This window comes from Ipomoea nil, unplaced genomic scaffold, assembly GCF_001879475.1.
Source record: "Ipomoea nil cultivar Tokyo-kokei standard unplaced genomic scaffold, Asagao_1.1 scaffold0688, whole genome shotgun sequence".
NCBI lineage: Eukaryota > Viridiplantae > Streptophyta > Magnoliopsida > Solanales > Convolvulaceae > Ipomoea > Ipomoea nil.
In genome coordinates, this window is record NW_017617116.1 from 6,543,633 (window position 1) to 6,568,581 (window position 24,949).

The 24,949-nt window shown below is 36.7% G+C and overlaps 3 protein-coding genes across 8 annotated transcripts; 2 read left to right on the forward strand and 1 right to left on the reverse strand.

Moving 5' to 3' along the window:
• Nucleotides 1-4,506: 4,506 nt before the first annotated feature.
• LOC109175457 lies at nt 4,507-6,810 on the forward strand. Its single transcript, XM_019324715.1, has one exon. The coding sequence runs from the start codon at nt 4,507-4,509 to the stop codon at nt 6,808-6,810; it is 2,304 nt and encodes a 767-aa protein (XP_019180260.1).
• Nucleotides 6,811-9,833: 3,023 nt separating this feature from the next.
• Nucleotides 9,834-10,563, forward strand: LOC109175458. Its single transcript, XM_019324716.1, has 3 exons — nt 9,834-10,077; nt 10,197-10,320; nt 10,405-10,563. The coding sequence occupies exons 1-3, from the start codon at nt 9,845-9,847 to the stop codon at nt 10,561-10,563; spliced, it is 516 nt and encodes a 171-aa protein (XP_019180261.1). The 5' UTR covers nt 9,834-9,844.
• A 6,954-nt stretch (nt 10,564-17,517) lies between these two features.
• Nucleotides 17,518-24,498, reverse strand: LOC109176110 (protein argonaute 10-like). Of its 6 annotated transcripts, none has more exons than XM_019325539.1 (22): nt 24,201-24,498; nt 22,371-23,014; nt 21,885-22,093; nt 21,628-21,777; nt 21,410-21,543; nt 21,219-21,328; nt 21,037-21,143; nt 20,790-20,928; nt 20,593-20,709; nt 20,346-20,453; nt 20,187-20,258; nt 19,975-20,097; nt 19,722-19,881; nt 19,512-19,633; nt 19,289-19,426; nt 19,056-19,198; nt 18,885-18,947; nt 18,709-18,772; nt 18,417-18,552; nt 18,220-18,324; nt 17,993-18,163; nt 17,518-17,878 (listed from the first exon to the last, which is right to left on the reverse strand). In XM_019325539.1, the coding sequence occupies exons 2-22, from the start codon at nt 22,881-22,883 to the stop codon at nt 17,694-17,696; spliced, it is 3,069 nt and encodes a 1,022-aa protein (XP_019181084.1). In that variant the 5' UTR covers nt 22,884-23,014; nt 24,201-24,498; the 3' UTR covers nt 17,518-17,693. The 6 variants fall into 6 exon arrangements, with proteins under 6 accessions (XP_019181084.1, XP_019181089.1, XP_019181085.1 ...); XM_019325544.1 differs by having other exon boundaries at nt 17,993-18,119; nt 18,251-18,324; nt 24,201-24,496; XM_019325540.1 differs by lacking the exon at nt 24,201-24,498 and adding an exon at nt 24,035-24,166.
• Nucleotides 24,499-24,949: the final 451 nt, after the last annotated feature.

Below are 24,949 nucleotides of genomic sequence, written 5' to 3' on the forward strand. Positions count from 1 at the left end.
TTCACCTGATGGTCGGGTGCACGAAAACCCTAATTTCTTGCGGATAAACCCTAGATGGAAATGTTTTTTTCTTTTCTTTTTTCAGTCGGGGAAAATGGTAAGTTTTTGTTTTCAATTTTGTTCCTTCTCTGATTCTTTTTAATTTGCTAAATTATTTTCGAAATTAAAATAGAAGAAAATGTTTCATCATGGATCGGATCGGAGCTGCATCGATTATGTGAATCAGTCAAATCCATGATTGGAAGAATTCTTAAAAAAAAAAAAGAAACATAGATTATTTTACCGTACTGTTTTGTTCTTTTACCATGATTTTTCTGATGTTTCTTGCAAGATGGTTTTTGTTCCACTTATGACGACGATACAGCAGAGAGGAAAGTTTTGCTGTTTGGTTCCGTTACGAAAGATTTGTTGTTTAACGTTATGGCTGATATTAAGTATTAAATTAAATTATATGATTATTTAATTAGGGTTTCTTGAGCCATGAAAAAAAATGAAGAAACAATGGAAGAGATGGCTACGCTCACAATATCGCCATTGTACGAAAACTATTGTCTAGTTTGTGATGAGATCTTATTTGTGTTCTTTCGGTCATCGTATGAACTTTAAAATAATATTATTTATACCAAATTCAGTATCAAACTATATTCTAGTTTGTGAGATCTTATTTATGATGTTTCCATCATTGTTTGAACTTCAAAATAATGTTAATTATACCAAATTCTGTACCAACCTAATAAAGATGTGGACATTATTATATATATTATCGTTTATACGAGTGACATTAGATGATATATATACCATTCAAATTTTAACTTTGTTAGCTTGTCCATCATATGGATGAAATGGGTTGTTATTTCATCTTTGACATGCTTGAAGATGTATGTACAATTCAATTGGTCAGGGACCTGGTGAACATTAATTTGTTTGGACCTGAAATACTACTTCTGATCAAAACTTTAAGGTTCTGATTCATTTTTTGTGGTCGAAAAATGTGAGATTTTGAGCTATGCAAGTTGACATGTGATGGTTCTGGCATATGATGAAGTGTTATTATGTCTCTTTGACATGCTTGAAGATGTTTGTACAGTCCAATTGGTTTGTAGGTTGGTTGATAATAGGAACATTAATTTGTTTGAATCTCTAAAGTATTGGCCTGAAATATTATCTCTTCATTGAAAAATGTGATATTTCAAGCTATTTAACTTGACATGTGATGGTTCCATCGTATGGATGAAGTGTTGTAATTTCTTTTTTGACACGTCAGAAGATGTTTGTACGGTCCCAATTGGTTAGAAAGTTAGTCACTATTCTGTTATTTTTTACAAGAATTTTAGGGTTCCGATTATTTTTGGGTGGTCAGAAAATGTGAGATTTCGAGCTGCGCAAGTTGACATGTGATGATGGTGGTGGTGTTTGTACATATGTGTGTGTGTGTGATTAGGTATATGTGGATATGTGTGGAAGGTTTAGGGAATAGGGGGAGGTGATGTTGTGCAGAGGATCCGAGAATCCGATTGACAGAAACCCAACAGTGAATCGAAACACAAGTCCTGTCCTATTTGAAGATTCCAATATATACCATATGCATCAATTCAAGCACACCCAAACAAAAATCTGTGTGTACATTTAAAGATTATATTTATGCCTTTTTTCCAGCCTGCCTGACTTTTAAAACACACCCACAATTCCATGCAAACCTCTTTACCTGTCCCAGTATCTGTTCTCAGTTTCACAGCTACTTTTTGTGGAACATTGAAAGTTTGTCTGCACATTTGTCCGTATTAGTATGTGGCAGCAGCAGAAGAAGAAGAAGCATAATTAAGCCAATTGAAGAGATGGGTGTTCAAGATTACTGTATGTTATTGAATTGGATCTTACAGTATAATGTATGTGATTATTATTTGGTTTACAAATTAAAAGACTGTACCAAGAAAACCATTTTTGTATATTTGATGTCAAAACCTTTTGTGATTCGATGCAGTTTGAAAATCTCCTAGTTGTGGAAGGTGAATGGACAAGTAGCTTTAATTAGGAGAGTGTAGTGGTAGCTAGCTTCTGCAAAACAACAAATGCATGCACATGAAGTCCAGCACTTTCTTTTCTTGTGTAGTGCAGCCAAAATCCATCCCTTTCAATTCCCCTGGTGGGTTAGAAAAAGTTGTAATGACAGTGGAAAGATTCGTGTGCAGTGGTTAGATGTTTGCCATGGAATAGTAATTGTGTGTAAAGTGTAATCAATTCATACTTAGGTAGCATATTGTGGCAGATTGAGGGTGAGGACTTATATGATTGAGCCCTAGCAGTTGCCGTGTAAGAGTTTCACCTGTCAAAGGGTGAGAAGAACTCATGAGTATAAGAGTTTGACCTGCCATAGGGTGGAAGAACTCATCATGATTGAACTTAACTGCCTTTATATGAAAGTTTCACCTAATGTGGTGGGTTCGGCACTGGTATGTCCTCCCACTCTGGTCCAAGCCTTTGGGGCTAAGAACTTCACCTTTTGAGGGTGAAGATTAGTTTGAATGGGTTGTCCAAGGTTGTCTTGTACTCTTTGTGGGCACCAAACATTGATTCTCCCACCTAAGAGATTGTTGGATCATGGTGTAAAGGCACAGTTGCTAGGGACTTCACCTTTTGAGGGTATGTGAAGATTAGTTTGAATGGGTCCAAATTTGTCCGAATATAATGGGATCAAAGCTCACCAATGGCCCCAAATTCAAGCTGATCTCTACAAACTTATTAGGTATCTTAATTATCTTGATACCAACTATCGTTATAATTTTATTATACTATACAGTCGGGACCTCTCTCTTGCATCATAGGCAAAATTAAGCAAAACCTAGTTGTTAAGGAGTTGGGAGTATGTCTTGTTGTTTTGTAGGATGGAAGGTTCATAAAAGGGCAAGATTCCACATAGCTTTCCAATGTTTGAGTAACTCAAAATATGCATTATAAAACGTTATAGATGGACCCTAGTTTGAAACCCTTTACTCATAAAGGAAATGAGATGTGAGTTGAGTATTAGTTCTAGGGTTTTGTTGCATTCCAAACATGGGGATGCAATGGTCCCCACCATGAAGAAGATGAAATGTGACATCCAGCTACGTACGCCATTGCCAACAGCTTTTGAGAGGTTGGAATTCATATACTAATTGGATGTATAGCCAATGACACTTGATCATTAATGCTCAACAAGATTAACGCACTGCTGGAAAACAGCAATTTTCCGACCACTTTTCCGACCACTTCAAAAAATGGCCGTAAAAGTTGGTTTTTTTGCCCATTTTCGTCAAATGCTAGAGTGGTCGGAAAGTGGTCGGAACTTTCCGTCCACTTCTCACTTCTGGACGGAAACTTCCGACACACAAAAAAGTGGTCGGTAAGTTATTACAAATTTTTCAACTCGTGTCCGGAAGGATTACGACCACGTTTGTGGTCGGAAGTTTCCGACAACATCTTCGAAATGGTCGGAAGTTTCCGACCACTTTCAATAGTGGTCGGAACATTGCTGGGCTATTATTTTAAACGTTGACTTTTTCCGACCACTTGTTCGTGGTCGGAAATTCTTTTATACTTATCCCTGCGCAGCAGACTTTCTGCCCAGTTTCCACACTTCTCCTTTTTTTTTTTTTTTTTTTTTTCTTACCTCTTTCCACATATTTCTTCATGTTTGGTGGATGTTTTTTGCTAAAGCACTCACAATAGTGTAGAAATCATGTAAGGTATGTACATATATACTTAGAACTTCCATTTATATCTTTTTTTTTTTTTATAGATCTAGTAGCTAGTTTGAACCTTTTTGTATTATTTTAAATTTTTTTTTTGCAGGAGGTTTTTCCACTATTGTGTTGAAATCAAGCTAAGGTATGTGTATATATTTTCAAAATTTCTATTTACGTCAATTTGTTTTGTAGATCTAGCTTTAATTTTTTGTATATATTTTTTTGAATACATTTTAAATTTATTTATTTATGTAGTGTGCATATATATACATGTGTGTGGGTAAAATTTGTTTATTTATTTATGTTTGTGTTTAGAATTATTTGTATATTTATGATTTTTAATATTGAATTTTAATTTATATGTTGTGTATTTTTTATTAGTATGTTCATAATGTAATAATTTAAATTATTTATATATGTTGTATTTGTATTGTATATACTTTTGCAGTTGTTTCACATGGCTAATATACCTGAACATCGAAAATGGATGTATAACCGATTGTTACCAGGAAGAAGGGGGTACACTAATGAGTTTTTAGCTGGTGTTGAGGAATTTATAAATTATGCAAGCAGACTTCATTGTTACGAGGTTTCAATGCTGATTAGGTGTCCATGTAGTAAGTGTAGGAATAGAGTACACTTGCCTGCAGATGATGTTCGTGTTCATTTGTATAAGAAGGGTTTTGAACCGAATTATTGGGTTTGGACATGTCACGATGAGCTTCCCCCCTCAATACAACCGAATATGAATGCGGGCTCTAGTGAAAACAATCAGTATGAACAAATGATTTTTGATGCATCTGGTCCATCATTTTTCCCACTAAATGCCGAGAATTACCAAGATGAAGAGCCACATAGTAGTGCACAAAACTTCTATGATTTGTTAAATGCTGCGAGGCAACCTTTATCAATGAATGTTAGTGAAGAAACAGAGTTGGCATATACATTAAGGATGATGAATATCAAGACAACTTTTAATATACCGCAACTAGCAATGGATCAGATATTTGAGTATATTAACCATTTGATGGGTCCCGATAATCGAGTACCTAACAGGTATTATGATGCAAAAAAATTACTTACAAAGCTTGGTCTTGGACATGAGAAGATTGATTGTTGTGTAAACAGTTGTATGTTGTACTATAAGTCTGAAATAAATGACAAGCACTGTAAGTTTTGTGGTGAGCCAAGATTTAAACCACGCCCACCTAGATGTACTCGTACAAAAGAGGTGCCACGCAAAAGAATGCATTACCTTCCTCTCATCCCTAGATTGCAACGATTGTATGCATCACATAGCTCTGCTTCACACATGCGGTGGCATTATGAAAATCGCCGCGAACCTGGTATTATGTGTCATCCTTCAGATGGTGAAGCATGGAAGCACTTTGATAGAAGGTTTCCTGATTTCGCAGCAGATCCTAGAAACGTGAGATTGGGCTTATGTTCTGATGGATTTTCTCCTTTTGGTTTCAATGCGAAGCCATACTCTTGTTGGCCTGTTATGGTTGTTCCGTATAATCTCCCTCCTTCAATGTGTATGACTACACCATACACATTCTTAACATGTATTATTCCTGGAGAAAAGAACCCAAAAACCAATATTGATGTCTATTTGCAGCCTTTAATTGATGAACTTCAGTTGTTATGGGAAACAGGTGTCTTAACTTATGATTCATCACTGAAACAAAATTTTATGATGCGAGCTGCGTTAATGTGGACCATCAATGACTTTCCTGCGTACGGTATGTTATCTGGATGGCAGACAGCCGGGAAACTAGCATGTCCTTATTGTCTTCAGTATTCTAAATCATTTTACTTGAAGAATGGTCATAAAACATGTTGGTTTGATTGTCACCGTCAATTCCTTCCAATGAATCACTCTTGGAGGAAGAATCGAGATGCCTTCGTCAAACGACGGGTAGAGAAATCAATACCTCCACCAATTATGACAGGGGATGAATTGTTTCATTGTTTGGAAAATATCCCAAGGATTATTGATGGTCCAATTGATCGCATTGATGGGTTTGGACAGTCACACAATTGGAAAAAAAGGAGCATATTTTGGGATTTACCTTATTGGAAGGATAACTTGCTACGTCATAACCTTGATGTGATGCATATAGAGAAAAATGTGTTTGACAACATCTTTCACACAGTTATGGATGTCAAAGGCACAGCAAAAAATAAAGACACACCTAGTGCACGTCTTGATATGAAGGATGTATGTAATAGGCCACAACTTGAGTTGGTGGAAAATAATGGACGTTTTCTTATGCCCAAGGCGAGCTACAGTTTGCACCGTACTAATCAATTGGCTGTTTATGAGTGGTTAAAGACTTTGAAGTTACCAGATGGGTTTTCTTCTAATTTGGCTACATGTGTTGATTCTACATCTTCTAAATTAATTGGGATGAAAAGTCACGACTGCCATATTTTTATGCAGTTTCTTTTACCTGTAGCCTTCATGTTTTTACCAAGTTGTTGCTGGAAGCCTTTAACTGAGTTAAGTGCATTTTTTCGAAATCTTTGCTCTACATCCCTACGTGTAGACAAAATATGTGAAATGGAAAAATCGATTGTTTTAACGTTGTGTCAGTTAGAACGATTTTTCCCCCCAGCACTATTTGATTGCATGGAACACTTGCCTGCCCATCTTCCTTATGAAGCACGTTTAGGTGGCCCAGTACAATATCGTTGGATGTATCCATTTGAAAGATTTCTCAACCACTTGAAGTCCAAAATGAAAAATAAGAGATATGTTGAAGGTTCAATTGCTGATGCTTATATGCTTGAAGAGGCAACACACTTTGCATCACTTTATTTTGACGATGATGTGCAAAGTAGAAGAACAAGAATAGGTCGTAACCTAAATGATGGCGGCATTGATCCTAACTTGCCAGTTACTTTGTCAATATTTAATCGACCAGGTCGGTCGATGGGCAAGAGAGAAATAAGATTTTTGAGTGCAGAAGAACAGTTCGCCGCTCATCAATATGTGTTACTGAATTGTGAGAAGGTTCAACCTATTTTAAGGTATGCGTGCTCTATTTTTGGTTTAATGTTGGTTTCAAATGTATATATCTAATTTCACTATTGTAGGATGTATGAAAATGGTTTACGACGCCTCAATCCTGGTTGTACTGATCAAGATGTAGACGATGAAATTGAAAGGAATTTTGCACATTGGTTTAAAGAATACGTAAGATGTTAATGTGCTTTGTCATTCTTGATTTATTATTTGTTGTTATTGTTAACTATATTTGTTGTTTTATGACATTTTCTTGATATTCATTTTTAGGTATGTAACCCAATGAACAATGTGGGTAACCAATCACTCATTGCTTTGGCACTTGGACCGATAATGGAGGTTTGCACATATAGTGGATATGTTGTTAATGGGTTCAAGTTTCAGACTGAACCATATTGTCGTAGAAAGTCGACTTCTAACTATGGAGTGTCTATTAAGGGCACTGGTTTAGCACAATTTGAATCAAATTTTTTTGGCACGTTGCAAGAGGTTGTTGAGGTTGAGTATCCAAATGTTCCAATTAAAAAGGTTGTTCTCTTTAAGTGTGAGTGGTTTGACCCAACACCGAATATTGGGTCACGATTCAATTCTGAATATGGTATTGCTGAGGTGCACTACAATAAGCGATATAGGAAGTATGATCCTTTTATCATTGCACAAAGCGCATGTCAAGTGTGTTATATTCCATACCCACGAGGTATAAGGGAGAAAGTGAATTGGTGGGTAGTGTTGAATGTACGCCCTAGAGGAGCTATTGACAGTGCGTACACATATCAACAGGATAACACACCGTTGCCTACATATGGATATGGTCAAAGTATTCAAGATGACGTGCAAGAGTTAGTGCACGAATCATTACAAATGAATGAAGTGGAATTACCTCAAAGTGAAAATCATTGGTCCGACCAAGATGTCCAAAATTCAGAAGAAGAGGATAATGAAGAAATTGAAGAAGATGACAGTGATGATTCTGTAGAAGATGATAGTGGAGATTTTGATGATGAAGCTGATAATGACGAATTCGACAATGACGAGGGTGATTTTTAATTTCAATGTCTAATTTAATTAGTGTTTGATATGTGTTTTTATTTGCTTAACAACTTTTACTTTGATATAATTAATTTTGTCTGGTTTATGATTATCTTTTATGTTAATATATATATTATTTATACATAAAATATATCATATATCATATCATATATAATCTATAATCTATTATAATAATAATAATAATAATAATAATAATAATAATAATAATAATAATAATAATATAACATATATATATATATATATATATATATAATAATATAATATAATAATAATAATTTCGCAGCCTCTTCTCTCTTCCCTCACTTAACAAGCGCCATTCTGAAATTTTCACCCAAAAAAGTGGCGCGACCGTGTATATACCTCCCTCCTCCCTCAAATTTCACTCAGTTGACTCCTCCCTTCTCCCACACTCACTGCCATTCTCCCTCTTCCCTCCTCCCTCCTCCCTCACAAATTTCACTCTGCCCCACTCGACGACGCATCGGCGCTGCTCATTCGGCCCTCACCCTATGACTAAGTGAAGTAAGTTATTCATGCTCTTTTTTCCCTAATTTTTATGTGCTTCTAGAGTTAGGGTTTTACTATGATAGTCTAATGATTGGTTTATGAGTGTCTAATTTTTATGTGCTTCGACAGTTAGGGTTTCTAGAGTTAGGGTTTTACCATATTTTTACACATCTGAACATCCATTTCGGTTTGTTGCTCTGTTACTGTTTTTTTTTTTTTTTTAATAACAAATGATGATAATTGTTTACAAAAGTGTGATGCAAGAATTAAATTACAGAGTTGTGTTTGTTATGCATTTCTGCTGGCTGTATTAGTTATATATGCCCTTGTTCTCTTTTGGGGTTTACCATAGATGTTATGATGTTGAGAAGGACACTTTAGAATTCTCAAAAGTTGATTCTTTCCTTCCTGACAAAGTTTATTACCATGGATGCCTGAAAACATTCTTGCAAATCACAAATTTGTCTTCTAACATTATTTTCTGCAGTCTGCAATATATATGTATGTTGTAACTTGTAATGTACAGACTGCCTTTTATTTATTTACCTTGTTGGTGGTCCCTCCCTAGCTTCTTCCCCAACATCACATAAATTTTTCACAACTTTTATCTTTCCACATTTTTTATTTTATCTTACTGTTTAATTTGCAGCCTAGTAATTCTTTAATTTGTTGCTGACATACAGACATATATACAGTAGTATAATTTTGAAGTAATAAAGTAGTATTGGGTTTATATTGAGTCTAGATTATGATACAATTTCAGACAGGTTAAATTTACTATAGTGCTCGTATATAGGAGACTTTATAAAAATATTGCTAGCTATCTACAAGTTTATTATAAGATATCTACATAGGATATCTTGAATTCCTAAACTCTAAAAATCTATATCCATGGACATCAACCAACATTATCTTAAGTTCATAAGTGATAATTCCAGTTGGGGAGGAGAGCCTAGCAGCATACCCATGGAACCTGATCATCATCATCACCTTAAGTACATAAATCTTTTATTTTTGTCTATGTTTTGTGTGCCAGAGGTATTTTCTGTGTTATGCATTACTCTGTACACCTTTATAGGATTTGATTATCTGAGCACTATGTCTTTGTCAAAAAAGCTGTAGATTTCTTGAACTTAAAGGTCTTCTCATCTTTAAGCAGTTCATCATTCAATTCTTCAATATATGATGTTCAAATTGCCTTTAACAGTGCATTATGAACCAATCTCCCATTGAATACAACCTGCCTTTATCAAATTACAAGTCTCAAGGCTACTAACCTTTACATAGCCTTTGATTTTCTTTGGTGTTTATTTATTTATTTATTTACATTGAAGCATGGGATTGTATTTATACTCCACATACATTTTTTGACATTGCTTTCTTTACATATTTTAGGATTGATTTACATATTGGTCTTATATATCTTGCATTTAGTTAATATTTTCCCTTCTCCCAATCTTATCTTATCTCATTGCATTTTGCTAAACAATAAATTGGCCTCTTCTTGTTCATTGCATTATCTGAAGCCTAAGTTATGTCACAACGTAACTCAAAGCAAATGAGGCAAAGCTTGATGTCCCAACCTTCGACACAACCCCGACAGGTGCATGAAAGTGATTCTGAGCATACTATGTCGGCATTGCCTACTTCAAACTCAACTGATTTGGAAGGAGGATCACCTACCCCAAATATGACAACAACACCTCCAACGCACAATCTAGATCCAACCGACAAAAGGATCTTCATTCGTCCTATTGGCATGGAAGCGTAAGTCTTAAATAAATTTTTTGTGTGCATATAGTTTAGGTATCAAGTAAAATATGTTTTTTACTATGATTTACAACAATGAAAAATGAAATATTTTGAGTTTTCCATTCTTGTTTTAGGTTGGAACCTTACGATGGGCATAGAAAAATCATAGAAAGCATTACTCGGTACTTCCCGGAGGCTTACAAGACGTTCAGAAGTGCACCTCAAAGTGTAAAGGATATTTGGTTTAATGAATACAAGGTAAATTACATTATAACTACAATTGGGACAAGAGTTCTTACTTATGTTTACTAATTTTAATTTGTTTATTTTTTTTTATCAAAGAAATTCTGTAAATGGAATCCAGAAGATGAAGCAGTTATCAGGAAAATATATGACAGAAATGCTCCCAAAAGACTTAGCGACACGTTGGGACAAGTGCGCTTAAAATTGAAAGAAGGTAAATCATCATCGAAGCAGTTTGCTGGAGTTTATTGGAATTAATTCCAATAAACTAACCAACTGGAATCCAGTAAACTAACAATTTATTCCAGTTTAGTTGAATTTCCAATTTAAGTAAAACTGGAATTTTTAATTAATTTCAGTTTGTATGGGAATTAATTTTAGTAATTTAGCAAAGTTTATATTGGAATTGAAGTTTTTAATTAAGTGTGCATCAACTTGAAAAAAGGTAAATCACCACCGCAATGGATTAATCCTGCGATTCTGGCTCAATATCAAAGACTTTGGGAGACGGACGAATTCAAAGCGCTATCCGAGAAGAACAAGAAAAATAGAAATTCAGATTGCGGTGGAATGGGACCCTCGTTGCATACTGGAGGTTCAATCCCAATGACCGAGCACAGACGAAGATTAGTAAGTCATTTAATAATTAATATCTAAATACAATTTAAAGTTTAACAACAACATTAATGTTTTGTTTATTGATGTTGGATAGAAAGAAAAGCTTGGAGAGGAGCCATCCCATGCAATCCTGTTCAAAGCTACACACAAACGAAAAAACACCGATGAGTTTGTGTGCAAAAAAGCCCAACAAGTCGTGGTGAGCATCTCAATTCCTATAATCTAACTTTGATTACCATTGACCATTATAAGCTACTAGTTAAGTATTGAAGTGTGGTTCACTGTTAGGTTTTAATCTTTGCACAATAAGTATTGAGTAACCTTAGCTTATTATGAGTATTGTATATTAAGGTTGATAACTTGTATGTTGTCCTCTATATAACGAGAAAATGATTTGATTCTATTGTTTGGCTATCTTGAATTTTTGCTTCTATTTATGATTGATCGAAATGTTGAATATAGAGGAAATTAGTTCCCACCAGTAGAGGAAATGTTGAATGTGAGAATCAGTTTACTGAAAGCTGAAACTAGAATTAATTCCAGTAAACTAAACTTAAATTAATTCCTTCCAGTTCTAGTGGAATTAATTCCAGTAAACTGAAAGGAATTAATTCCAGTAAGAAAACTGGAATTAATTACTTCCAGTTCACTGGAATTAATTCCATTAGAACTGGAAGTAATTAATTCCAGTTTCCTTACTGGAATTAATTCCTTTCAGTTTAGTGGAATTAATTGCATTTACTGAAATTTTTCAATAAAATTTAAATTTGTGCTTAATTGCATTTCTGATTTTAATTGTTTATTAATATAGGAGATTGTAAATGAAAAACAACAAAGTCAACCAGAACTTGAACCAGCAACTATTTGGTATGAGGCAACAGGTGGCTTGAAGAAGGGAGGTTCTGTTTTTGGGTTTGGATCAAGTACCCAACATTACTTCCCCGAGGTGGCAAGGCGAAAAAAATCTACATATGGAGAACCATCCTCACATTCAGCTTGTGAGGAGAGAATTAAACAATTGGAGCAAAGCAACAAGGAGATTTTGGAGCAAAACAAGAAGATTATGGAGTTGTTATGTGGTGCACATCCGGAATTGTTACAATCTGTTGTTCCTACAGCTCATGACACTCAAAGTGATGGTATTGGTTTAGATAATATCAATGTCAATGGTGATACCCAATCTCCAGTGTAATCTTTTGACTAAGTACTTGTGATGTAAATGGTGAAAATATTTAGGATTGTAAAGTAGCTACTACTTTTTGAAATGTGAAGTAGCTACTTTTTTTGAAATGTAAATGGTGAAAATATTTAGGATTGTAAAGTAGCTACTACTTTTTGAAATGTGAAGTAGCTACTTTTTTTGAAATGTGAAGTTGCATTATTATAAAATTGCTAGTTTTTGGTGATGTTACATTGTTATAAAAGTATTTTTATTTTTAAAAAAATTATTATTGCAGGGTAAATTAAAAACAGTGAAATTCTTTTTATAAATAATTTTTGACATTTGGGTTCCGACCACTGGTGGTCGGAAATCACAACCCATAAATGTAAGGGATAGATATTTCCGACCAAATAGTGGTCGGAAAATTGCAATTCCTTATAGTCAACGGATTGTGATTTCCAACCATTTGGTGGTTGGTCGGAAATTTCCGACCGTAATATGGTCGGAAATACATGGTCAGCCCCCTTTTGCATGTGACCAAAAATGTTCGACGACCTATTATTGTGGTCGGAACTTCCGTCCAATTGATAGAATGGTCAGAATTTCCGACAAGCGATTTTCCGGATCCCCAAAGTGGTCGGAAAATTGGTCGGAACAGTGCTTTCCGTCGTGATTATAGTGATTTCCGACCACTTTCTGGTGGTCGGAAAATCGCTGTTTTCCAGCAGTGACGTGTGGCAAGTAATGGTAAATTCATACCAATTAACACATGCACCCAACTATCAAAATAGGACAAACCCCATCAAGTGTACGTACAGCCAATAATAATGTGGTAAATTCGCACCATCACACTCGACTGTCAAAATAGAACAAACCTCATCAAGTGGAGATCAGAGCCAAGAATAAGCAAATGAAAAGTGTGGTTTTTAATGTGTTGTGAGATAAAAGTTTAGGAGGTTTGCATTAAAAAACACACTTTTCATTTGCTTATTTAGGCCCTGTTTAGTAAATGGTTCTTAGCTGTTAGGTGATTGTGCTAGTTAGACGGTATAATTAGTTGATAACATTAGTTGTTGTAGAAAAATGTTTGGTAAATTAGCTATTAGCTGGTAGTTATTTGATATAATTTCTTTTGTGAAAAAAGCTAATTGAAAAAGTTGCTTGGAGTAGCTTTTTTAATTTTAGCATTTTGAAGTTGCAAAAAACTAATTAACTAAACACTTATATTGATATTTAACTAAATTAAACAATCAATAGTGGTCAAATAAGCCAAAATTGACTTATAGGCCAATTTTTTACCAAACAGGCCTTAATATTTTAATTAGAATAAAATTTTGGGATGCCACAAGTGGCAAAAAAAAAAAAAAAAAAAAACTATTTGAACCTATTTGTTTGATGCTAAGAAATTTATTAATAAAAAAATAATGGTGGTCGAGTAAATGAAGTACAATTCTTATACTAGAAAATTATAAATTACAAGATCTTTCTAGTGTCATGAGATATGTAAAGTACATTAAAAAAAGTATTGTGTTGAAGAATTAAAGAAAAATATTACAATATTTTTAAAAATATAAAAATATTGAAGTAAACATAATCTTAGTTTTTCCGAATATTGTGCTAATGCAAAGGCCTAATGTTGCAGTATCCACTATCCACTCGTGCTAGTTGTCCGAATAAGAGTTCTTATTTTGTGGATCTAAACACATGCGTGTGGACTACAAATAAAAGATACATTATTGGTGCATATAAAGTATATTATTTGAACCTTTCAAAAGAATACATTATATTTTGTATACTATTAAATAATGTACATTCAATACGTACACAATAATATAATATACTTTTTAATATATTAAAAATGTATCTTATATTAATATATAGTACATTCAGTGCACAAATAATATATTTTTAATATATAAAAATATATTTTTTTATGATCTACACAATATGGTGTGGACTATGGTCCATATAAAAAATTTGCCTCCAGATAAGCCGTGTTGGGCTTTTCTGTGGATATATATATTTTTTAATGAATATAATATAAAAGAGTAAATTACACTTTTGGTCCTAAGACTATTGTGGTCTTGTTAATTTCAATCCACGACTTTCAAAACTAACAATTGAGTACCCTAACTATTCAATTTTTCTCAATTTCAGTCCTTCCGGTCAAATTACCGGGTGAAAAATAGCCGGAAATTTTTTAAGGCTAAACTGATGAGGGCAAATTTGTCTTTTTACATCTATTTATCTTTTCCTTCCCTTTCACCTTCCGTGACCTCTTGCCGGTGCTTTCTCCTCCATTACCGCCAAGCTACCAGTTTCTCCTCCATGGGAATCATGCTTCAAGAACACCAACTTCTTATCCATGGCAATCCTACAACTCTCATTAAATATGTGCAAATATGGGCATTCTCCCACAGACTAAATTGCACGAAATTTGATTCTTGAGCATACACTTGACCAATGCAAAAGCAGGGGCAGCAGTGTTGGCATTCTTCATTGAATCCAACAAAATTTCAATAGTTTCAGGGAAGAGAAATTCTGAGTTCTTCTCAATCAAGATGGAATTTTTGGGTGGCGTCGTTGGGGTTTGGGGCGGCGGCGGACGGTGGGTCTACCCTAGCTAGGCTACGAATTAAAGTAGAATTATATTAACGTTCGTTTCCACATTTCACTAGTTCTGTCAAAAGTGGCACTGACTTTGGACGTCTAATGACCCATTCCACTGTACTCTCAATAATATTATGGGATGGGATTATTAGAATTGCATAGCATAGCATTCATATTTCAAACCAATCAATTGATGCGATACAAGAAAACATGTGGATTATTGGAGGATGTTGGACATGAGATTTAACAGTGACCAACTACTGTGAAATTAAATACAATGAATCTCCATCTCTATCCCATTATTGTCTTTTTTGTCTTAGTTAATTTGTCGTCGGCAATTCTAAGAGAGAAGATCGAAATGGGCTCCTCGACGGCGGTGGACAGTGGGTCGGATGTTTGATTTTCTTACCTTTACCGTGCGATTTCTTCTAGTTTGAAAAGGCTTAGCTCCTCGATCCCATGGAAAAGGCTCCTGGACGGTGGTCGGTCGTTGGGTTTTGGGGCGGCGGCAGACGGCTGATGGTGCCAACGTAACATACCCATTGTTGTGTCGGAGAAGGAAGATAGGAATATATGTAAAAAGACAATTTTACCCTCATTAGTTTAGCTTTTAAAAATTTCCGGCTACTTTTCACCGATAATTTGACCGGAAGGACTGAAATTGAGAAAAATTGAATAGTCAGGGTACTCAATTGTTAGTTTTGAAAGTCGTGGATTGAAATTAACAAGACACCAATAGTCTTAGAACCAAAAGTGTAATTTACTCTAATATAAAACTAGTCGTGAGTTTTTAGAACAATTTTCCATGAAAAATCTCTCATTCATAAATTTCATTTATATGATTTAATAATTATATGAACAAAAAATGTTACAATGATGTGTGGTTTGTAAAATTATATTTTGTGATTTGCAAGTTGTGTTATTCTTTGTGTACTTCCAACAAAATACAACATACAATCTTGCATAGCATACGACACTCTAAAACTTCTCAATATATGGCAATAATATAATATAATTATGTTACGATAACATGTGATTTATAAAATTGTACATCGTATTTGCCAAGTTAAACTATCCTATGTACCATCTAACGAAGTACAAGATACAACCTTGTAAAACACATTATTATAAAATTTCACAATATTTAACAATAGTACAGAATTATGTTACAATAATGTAAGATTGGTAAAATTATGTTGGAAAAATTAGCTTAAAATGGCATATTAAGTGGCTATTTTGTGGTACAATTATCAGTGGGGTCCACTTTCGATTTGGGTCGGGTCAAAGTGGATTCGGGTTCTTCGTGGCGAAGAGATTGATATATTGTACGCTCAAAACGGATAATGGGTGAATGAGATATTGATTCTCAAAGTAGACCCATTTAAGTTGGGAAATGAAGGGAAAATGTAGGACTTTGTCCCACATTGGTTTGGAAACAAGATTTGCCCCCCTTATATACATGAGCTCTTTTCAAGCTTGTAGAATTGTATAGCATAGAGGCTCTCTCGCGCAGGGGGGGGGGGGGGTGCAAATCAAAATCCAACTAGAGGACATTGAAAAGGCTTGATTCAAGCGTGCGCCGGAAATGGGCTGGGGCTGGCCTTACTGAGCAGTAGCATTTCTCAAACAGTGAGAACCTTGCCGGGCAGTAGCATTTCTCAAACAGACAGCCTTACTGAGCAGTAGCATTTCTCAAATGGGCTGGGGCAGTAGCATTTCTCAAACAGACAGCCTTACTGAGCAGTAGCATTTCTCAAATGGGCTGGGGCTGGCCTCTCAAACAGCCTAACAGCCTTTCTCAAATGGGCTGGGGCTGGCCTCTCAAACAGCCTTGGGCTGGGGCTGGCCTCTCAAACAGCCTAACAGCCTTTCTCAAATGGGCTGGGGCTGGCCTCTCAAACAGCCTTACTGAGCAGTAGCATTTCTCAAACAGTGAGAAACTTGAGAAACTTGCCGGTAGCACGTAGCAAATAAGGTTTTAAGGAAAAGAACTTTGTGTTCGAACTCGTGCTAAACCTTTACCCAAACACTCAACCTTTTCCTTCCCAATTCTTTCTGTTTTCCCATATAATATTAATCTTTTCGTAGAGGACATCGAAAAGGCTTGATTCAAGCGTGCGCCAGAAATGGGCTGGGGCTGGCCTTACTGAGCAGTAGCATTTCTCAAACAGTGAGAAACTTGCCGGGCCTTACTGAGCAGTAGCATTTCTCAAACAGTGAGAAACTTGCCGGGTTAGGTGCTTAAACAAGGAATCGTAGCACGTAGCAAATAAGATTTTAAGGAAAAGAACTTTGTGTTCGAACTCGTGCTAAACCTTTACCCAAACACTCAACCTTTTCCTTCCCAATTCTTTCTGTTTTCACATATAATATTGATCTTTTCGTAGGATTATTATTTTTGAGAATTTTTCCACCTTATTACCCAACAAATTATACTATCCTCTTTGTAATCCTAAGCAAAGTACAAGGTATATTGTCTATTAGTCTTACATGGCGTCTTACCAGGGCAACGTGCGAGCCCAATTAAATTGGTCAAGTTATTGACTTCATAACATAAAATTCTTAATTTAACTCTTACAAGTGACTTATTAACTTTCTTAGATTGAGTTAGATTATTAAGTCAGTCAACTACGTGTGAAACTTAGGCTGGTTGGTCCATCTGATTATAATCAGACTAGGACCACAATGCGAACAAACTTCAAGTGAAAGTGTGCAACACATTGTAAAACTAGCTTCTTAGTAGTCCACAATGATAATCATACTAATCAACCTGGTTAAAGGTTAAAACAACAGGTGTAGGGTAAATTCAGGGAGACAGTAACGGTGAAAAAAGGCTACTAAATTCATTAAAAGAAAGTGAAGCTGCCCCTTTTTACATCAGTGATCTAACTGTTAAAATCTTGATTGCAATTAACCTAAGGATGAAGATGAAAATATACAACAAAAGGCTAAGCTTACACTCTATCCCCTACTTGTTACATTCCTCCCTATCATCTTCCTAGCAGTAAAACATCACCCTTTTCACGTTTTCCTTCAGAGCCGGCAATGGCCGTACCCCCGACTCTCCACCGCCTTTACCACTCTTGACGCCACCGCCACAGCCTCCACTCTCCGGCGGCATGTCTGGTTCCATGTAGAATCTGGCCCTGAACGCCGCTAGATGCGCATAATATGCTGGCGGAACTGCACCATTGTAACAGCTTTTCATTCCCCGAGTTTATTCTTTTCGCATAGAGAGATTTGCAATTTTATCTTGAACAATGAAAAAAAGAGCTACGTGGAATAATGTTCACTTACCAACAGAAACAGACCGGGTGCACCTCGCGTATGTGTAACACAGGTTGTTTGTCAAAGACTGAATCCCGTCAGCTGTGAAGTTGTTCTCGTCCCATAGAACATGGTAATGTGCGGGCCGACTTGTCCCCTGCAACGTGTAATATGTTTCATAAATGTGCACATGTATGTATATAGCCTATAGCGTGACATTGGAAAAAAAATGTATTGAAGGGTCATCTCTATTGTTCCATATAGTGTACTAAGACGAGGGGAAATTACCTGGATTCCAGCATGGCTGCAGAGATAAAAATCGAATTCTGTGGGGTGACAGATTTTTGTATCGACGACAGTACCTAAGAAGAGAATGGACATATATGATGAAAACGGACCTGCATTACTCCCCGGTTTTTATGAGAGGGGTTTCTTTGCAAATGCAATAACTTACCGGGCAATATGTTCCCACTCTTATCAATGCTGCTTCGATCTTTATGATTGTTGGCAAAGAGTCGAGTGTGATGTCGTTTTTGCACGACGATAAATGTCACTGGTGGTTGGTAGTTCGGTTCCAAGGATGCACAAGCCTAGGTTAAAAAAAAGTATCTGTCAAATGTAAAACATAATACCTATGTACAAAATCCAGCCAAATTGGTCAGACTGTTAATCTGGTAACCCTAAGATTTCCAAATTCAACTTCACCAGAAAAGCATAAAGTATGGTATACACATAATGGAACCAACCTTCCGAATTGCATCCAACTCAAAAAGCAAGACTTGATAGAATTGCCCTTCACTCACACCATCCCTGCTTGTAAAAACGTCATTAGACACCAGAACATTTTGGCCTTTTGGGTGTTCATGGAATTAGAATGTTAATTTTCCAGAAAATCAGTTTAGTCTATATATATATACAACACCTGTAAAAGATTATCCTTTGAGGCTTTTGGCCAGTTGCCTTTCTGAAGGAGATCAATAGGTCCCTACAAAAGAAGGCGACAGACAAGAGTGAACAAAACAGCTTCGATAAAAACGAGAAACAACCTCTGCATATGATAGAAACAGTGTATATATATGTGTATATATAATACCGAATCATGCCTCCGCTAACTGTTCCACGTGCAGGATCCTGCCACGTCTTGTACAGATCTTGGATGAGTTCCTGCCGGTGAGCTTGAGCACAAACAAGACCTGCATATTTCGTAACCTCGGGCCAATCCTGAGAAGCTACTACCTATAGACACAACAAAATGTTTTAGCAACTAAATTCATTTCCCTATAAAACATGGTGTAAAGAAGCACGAGCTCGATCAAGGCACTTTACAGCAGCTATTGACGGGCTGGAATCTTCTCCGTTCTCCGGGTGCGTAACATCTGCTCCAAATATGATGGTCGGTATATCACTCACCAACGGAATTCTACAGCTGATAGCATCTAATAGAACAGTGTTTCGCCCACCCATCTGCCACAAAATCAATCAGTTAGAATTTGTTCATCAAAATATCAAATAACACGAAAAAAACATATAATTACAAAGAACGTATTACCTTGACATTGATCTTCAAGGAGACGTTAGCCAGATATTGCTTGCTGATCTTGAAGACGTGTTTTGTAAGACAGCACTGAGATATTAACCCGAGATCGGTCTCACATATCCTCTTTATGTCACCTACCATAGCAGAACAAGAATCAATTTAGAACATCAATTCAGTTCTATTGAATAAACGAAAAAGTATAAGTAGTTAAGTACACCCTACCATACAAGGACCCGTTGCTGTCTGGCAAAATGGCCAAAAGAAGCTCCAATTCTTTCCCCTTTAACTTGTTAATACACGAATGATAAACATGTTTCAACGCTTTCTCGACTTGTTCGGGCCTGGCTGTATATATTGGAATTACTGGTTCGGGGTTGAATTCCTGCATGGTATAGAGCAATTGAAAGTCTAGTATGTGTGTATATATGCTTGAAGTGAAACGAGGTTTAATTTAGTATTCTATGCGAGAAATTACCATGCCGGATACTTGGCACATCTGAGCCAGTTCATTACAAAATCCCCGGGCAACACTTTCTTGGACACTTCGAGAGAAGTTAATGCAAGCCCACCGGCTAACAGTCATCCCATTGATCATTTTCTGTTCATTGAGGACAATATAACGAGTTTAAAATACGAAGAAACCACATGACAGATACACTGGGAGACTCTAGAAGGGAAGAACGGAACCTTATTCATCATATTCCACTGCCCTACGTGAGGCAAACAATCCTTCTCCTTTCCAGTTTCATGGTATTTTAACTGCAGATAAGAGAACAGATGATGTTAAAGAATACATATCGAGAAATTTCTATGGACATTTAAACACTCGAGACAGAAGTGATTTACCCAAGGAGCAGGGAGAACTCGTGCTTCAACAGATGCTAATTTTTCACTAATTTTAATCCCAAACTCCTTTGCGTACGGGTCTTGGTCATATGAATTATGTTGAACTGTCTGTTTAAGAACGCACAGGATCAGGTACATACTTCGAAAACGTAGAACAAAGAATGCAGTTTTGCATATTTCGAAGTTTATTTCAGGGCTTAAGATCAAAAATAGATGGTTAAATCCAAAAATAGTATGCTATCATTACCTGTAAGACAGAATTTTCTCGATCCCTTGGTCTTTGACATGTAACCTTGAGTAGAGAAGTGATTTGCTTTTCACTTAATCGTTTAGTATATCGTTGTCCCTCGACAATTTTGCACGCCTAGAACACCAAAACATTACATCGTACACCAAAAATTAAAGCTAGAATTAACGGTTTAGTGCCATGTTTTTGTTCCTCACCTCCATCGGTAAATAATTTGCTTTCTTTTGATTCCCTACTTGAAGGCAGGGGAGGTGAGTATATTGGATAGTGAAGCCATACATTTCTTGAAAATATTCAACTACCGACTTCATGGTTGAGTTGTCATCAACAGGAAACCTAGCAAATTAGCATTAACTAATTAGATTATTCGAGTCTATCTAACCAATTAAGGGAAGAGAAAAATTTACCAAAAATAAAGTTTATTAAGGTCATTTAATCGTTTACACTAGTTCTCTTGTGGGCTGTGTTGTTAAACCCGAAACTCGATATTTTCTTCGAACATTGCCCCTGTGTGTCACCTCGACTTTTACCCCTCGAAGGGCCTTCTTAATCTGAGACCATAAAGAGTCAAAACACGGTGCGACAAAGGAATCGTAGCCAGTTTAGATAACAAAAAGGATCAGTACCTTTACGCGATCAGAATCAGATAATGGCCTTGATGACACGTCTTTTCCCAGAAGCTGAGCGACAAATTCAATTACCGGGAGGGCTTCAATAAATGCAGCTGAGGCCATATCTGTTATTGACGATTTCAAAATGGTAAGGTGATGATGACGAGGAAACAAATTTGGAACCTTAAAGGTGTTGTTTCGATTACCAATATTTAAGGATAGACCCATCTGGGTAGGTCTAATGCTCTGGTAGAACCCACACCATGCTTCTAAACCGTCACCAAGAGGCTGTGGTCTCCGGATATCGGGTGAAAAAAACGATCTTCCAACAGGACAATACCTTCAAGTATGCGCACAGTGAGAACACAAATCACCATAACCGTTTCATTTAGGACAATTCAAAACACTAATCAAAGCATTATACCTCTTTATCGAGGCCTCTCTTAGCACAATATCCAGTATTTTAAGAGCTTCCTGTGGACCATCTGCACGCTTACCAGCAAGAAATTGGTTCATATGGTACAAATTTGCTCTCGCCACGAACCTTATAACTACTTTGTACTCCCGCTCTCTCCTGAAATTAGTGCAAGCTTTCAATTAAGCATGTTGTTTTAGTTTCTGCAGTTAGATATACTAATTCGTATAGCCATGGAAACAATTTGAATTAAAGTGAAGTCTTACTTTGGACCGTTGATAACATCATCTTCATCTATAAGCCTAACGGTGAACTCCTTCCACGAAAAAGGAAGCTCACCGGCTGTGTATAGACTCTTCCTGCCATCGTAAGCAGGTAATCTCATCCCTAAATCGGATTCTTTGTACAGTTTCACCAGTTCTGCCATGATAGCTCGATTTACGGTTCTTGATGAGACTTCAGGAGTAATAGTAACCTGCAAGAGAAGCAGGAGACAAATACACAGAAACCAGAAGGATCAAGAAGACATTGATGACAAGATTTAGAGAGCCATTAATGCTAACAAAGGCAAAGGACAAATGAGGAACAGACCCTACTCATTATACCTGCAAAGAATTAAAGAAACAGCATATAGAAGCAGCAGAAAAAAACTCTGAAAGTCAGATTAAGGGGCCCCAAAAGTAAAGCACAAATTAACTACATCTGCTGCAAGAAATGCTCAAAAAACTGAAACCCAAAGAGAAGAAACTCACATCATACTGGTTCAAGTCCTTGTCTGGTAGCTCTGCTAAGAAATGGTTGGCCTTTACTATGCACTTCACCCCAAGCTGCCCATAGCCTGGCCGAGGCGTAAAGCCTTGAGCTTTACGCGAGGAAGGGAACCCCAAATCAAGATTACACATATTGCCTGCATTTTGAGCTGACCCATTGGGCAAAACAGCCTTCACCACAACAGCTTCACCTGCAGGCTGTGCTGCTATCACTGGCTTATGGGCAGCCGTGCAAGGCCTTGAACTTGGGCGCATAAAGGCCTCACCTTGATCCGATTTCCGGCCACCCCTTCCCCTCCTCCGCCCCCTGTTCCGCCCCGGTGGGGGCGAAGTCTGCTCCTGTGTAGCTTTGCCACTCACCGGTTCTTGATTTGGTGGGCCTTTCCCACTCTGACCAGTCTTTGAGTTCTTCTGAGCTGCGTTCATGGCGTTCTGCAGCTGGGTTTTGATCACACAGTGCTGCTCTGATGTCTCCCTCATCTGCCTTATAGGCATGGCTATGGCTATGGCTGCTACCCTTTCTTCCCCACTCAAAACTCCTATGAAAACCTCAAGAAAACACTGGATTTCTCTCACTCTTTTCCTCTACTACCCTCCAAGATTTAAAGCAATTGGAACTGGAAATCCTAAAACAGACAACACAACACATGTCAGCAAGACGTCCCATGCTGAAAAATTTTGCATCCAAAAATAGAAATCTGATGAAACAGAAACCATATCTTCCACACGCAAACGCAAGAGGATACACTAAGGTAAGAAAAATATGGCAATGCATTTATTGCAGTGCAAGAAGATATCATTTCCACTGCACTGCACAAAAACCCATTCTTTTTTAGCAAATAAATCCAAAACCATTCACACCCAAACCAAAACTAGCAAAAATGCATTAAGAATTTTCATCTTCTGGGACACCCATTACCAAAACCAAACACCTCTTTCCATTGCAGAAACATTAATGAAGAGAGCAAAATCCCCACAAGCAACCAAAAAGTTTGCTGCTTTATATGCCTATACGAGAAAGATTATCATAAATCATAATAGCACAAAGAGTAAAAAAATTTTACTAAAATAACCCTACACTACACAATTTGGTAATAAGATTCTGTGTCATAAAATCATGAAAAAATAAAAAGTAAGAAAACATTTCCCAGAACCCAAATCCTCCGGATGCTTCTGTTGGAAACCCAACATCCTTGAATCAAGAAAGAACAGCACAAATTGAATAAAATATGATGAAAAATGACAAACAAAACCATTTCCCTGAATGCCCGAAAGGGAGAAACCAAATATTTACCCTTGTCTGGAACCAAAATCAAAGCTTTGTAAGAGAACAACATAGAACAGATGAAGTGAGTCCAAGGAAATGAGACAGAAACAAAGTATGTTAATGTACCAGCACAAGTAAAAGTGAAAGCCAATTCTGACTGCTCAAGAAGAGAATAAAACGCCTAGAAAGAAACAAAAAAACAAAAAAATAATAATACATGAACCTAGTGTGGTCTCTCTGGGTGTGTGTATATTATTATATACTCCGTATATAATAATATTACAAATTAAACCTACAAACCCAAACACACCACTAGAGCTGCTAGGACTACTAGGCAGTAACGTAAACAAATAAAAGGAATAAACATTGAAAATCTCACTAGAATCACGATCTGAAGGCGACCCATCTTTCACTGCTACATGGGTAATGAAAGTGACACCACAGGGAGGCTGAATTTATATGCAAACACAGAAATGCAGAAAAAAGAAAAGGAAGAAGGAGAGCAAAAAGGTTAAAGATTCGAGCTTTGGTTACTAAAAACTCACCCATGAATGGACCATAAAGGGGTTATATGAAGCTTTAGAGAAAGCAGTATCTTCCTGATTCAAAGCACCGCAAAAACTGTGGCTTTAGAGAAAGAGAGAGGGGGAAGGTGTATGGCTCAAAAGATGGGACTGAAGGAGAATCGTGAGTGGCTTTGAAAGTTGAGAGATGTAAAGATAATTGGGGTTGGATGTGTAGTGTGGTGTGGTTCAATTCATTGCATATATATACATGTACACATCTGGGGGTGTATGTATATATGTGGTGTGGGAGCAGAAAAGAAAGCAACAAAGGGAGAGAGAGAGAGAGAGAGTTGAAGGGCGTATAAGAGTTGATGATGATGATGATGAATCCTTTATACACGCGCATGCAAGTGCTTTTACTTGTTTTCTTTACTCACGTGTAAAAAGCCTTGCTTGGACACCCCGACCCCCACTCCCACCCTACCCTCACTCCACCACATCGCCACAAAGCTTATTTCTTGCTTTCAAAAGGCGAAATTCCTCACCCTAGAGTTCTACATCCTGAACCGAAAAAATTATACTCGGTAGAGATTATAAGGTAAATCACAATGACGCAATACTATTCTCCCATGGTTGAATCTAGAACTTCAAAGTCCCCACACCCACCCTGATAGAATATGTGGAGATGTAAATCACAATAATTCAGTTGAAAAAGTCAAAAGCTTATGTGCCACAATGACACACTTAATCACCTAGTTTGGACATAACACAAAAATGAGCTAATACTA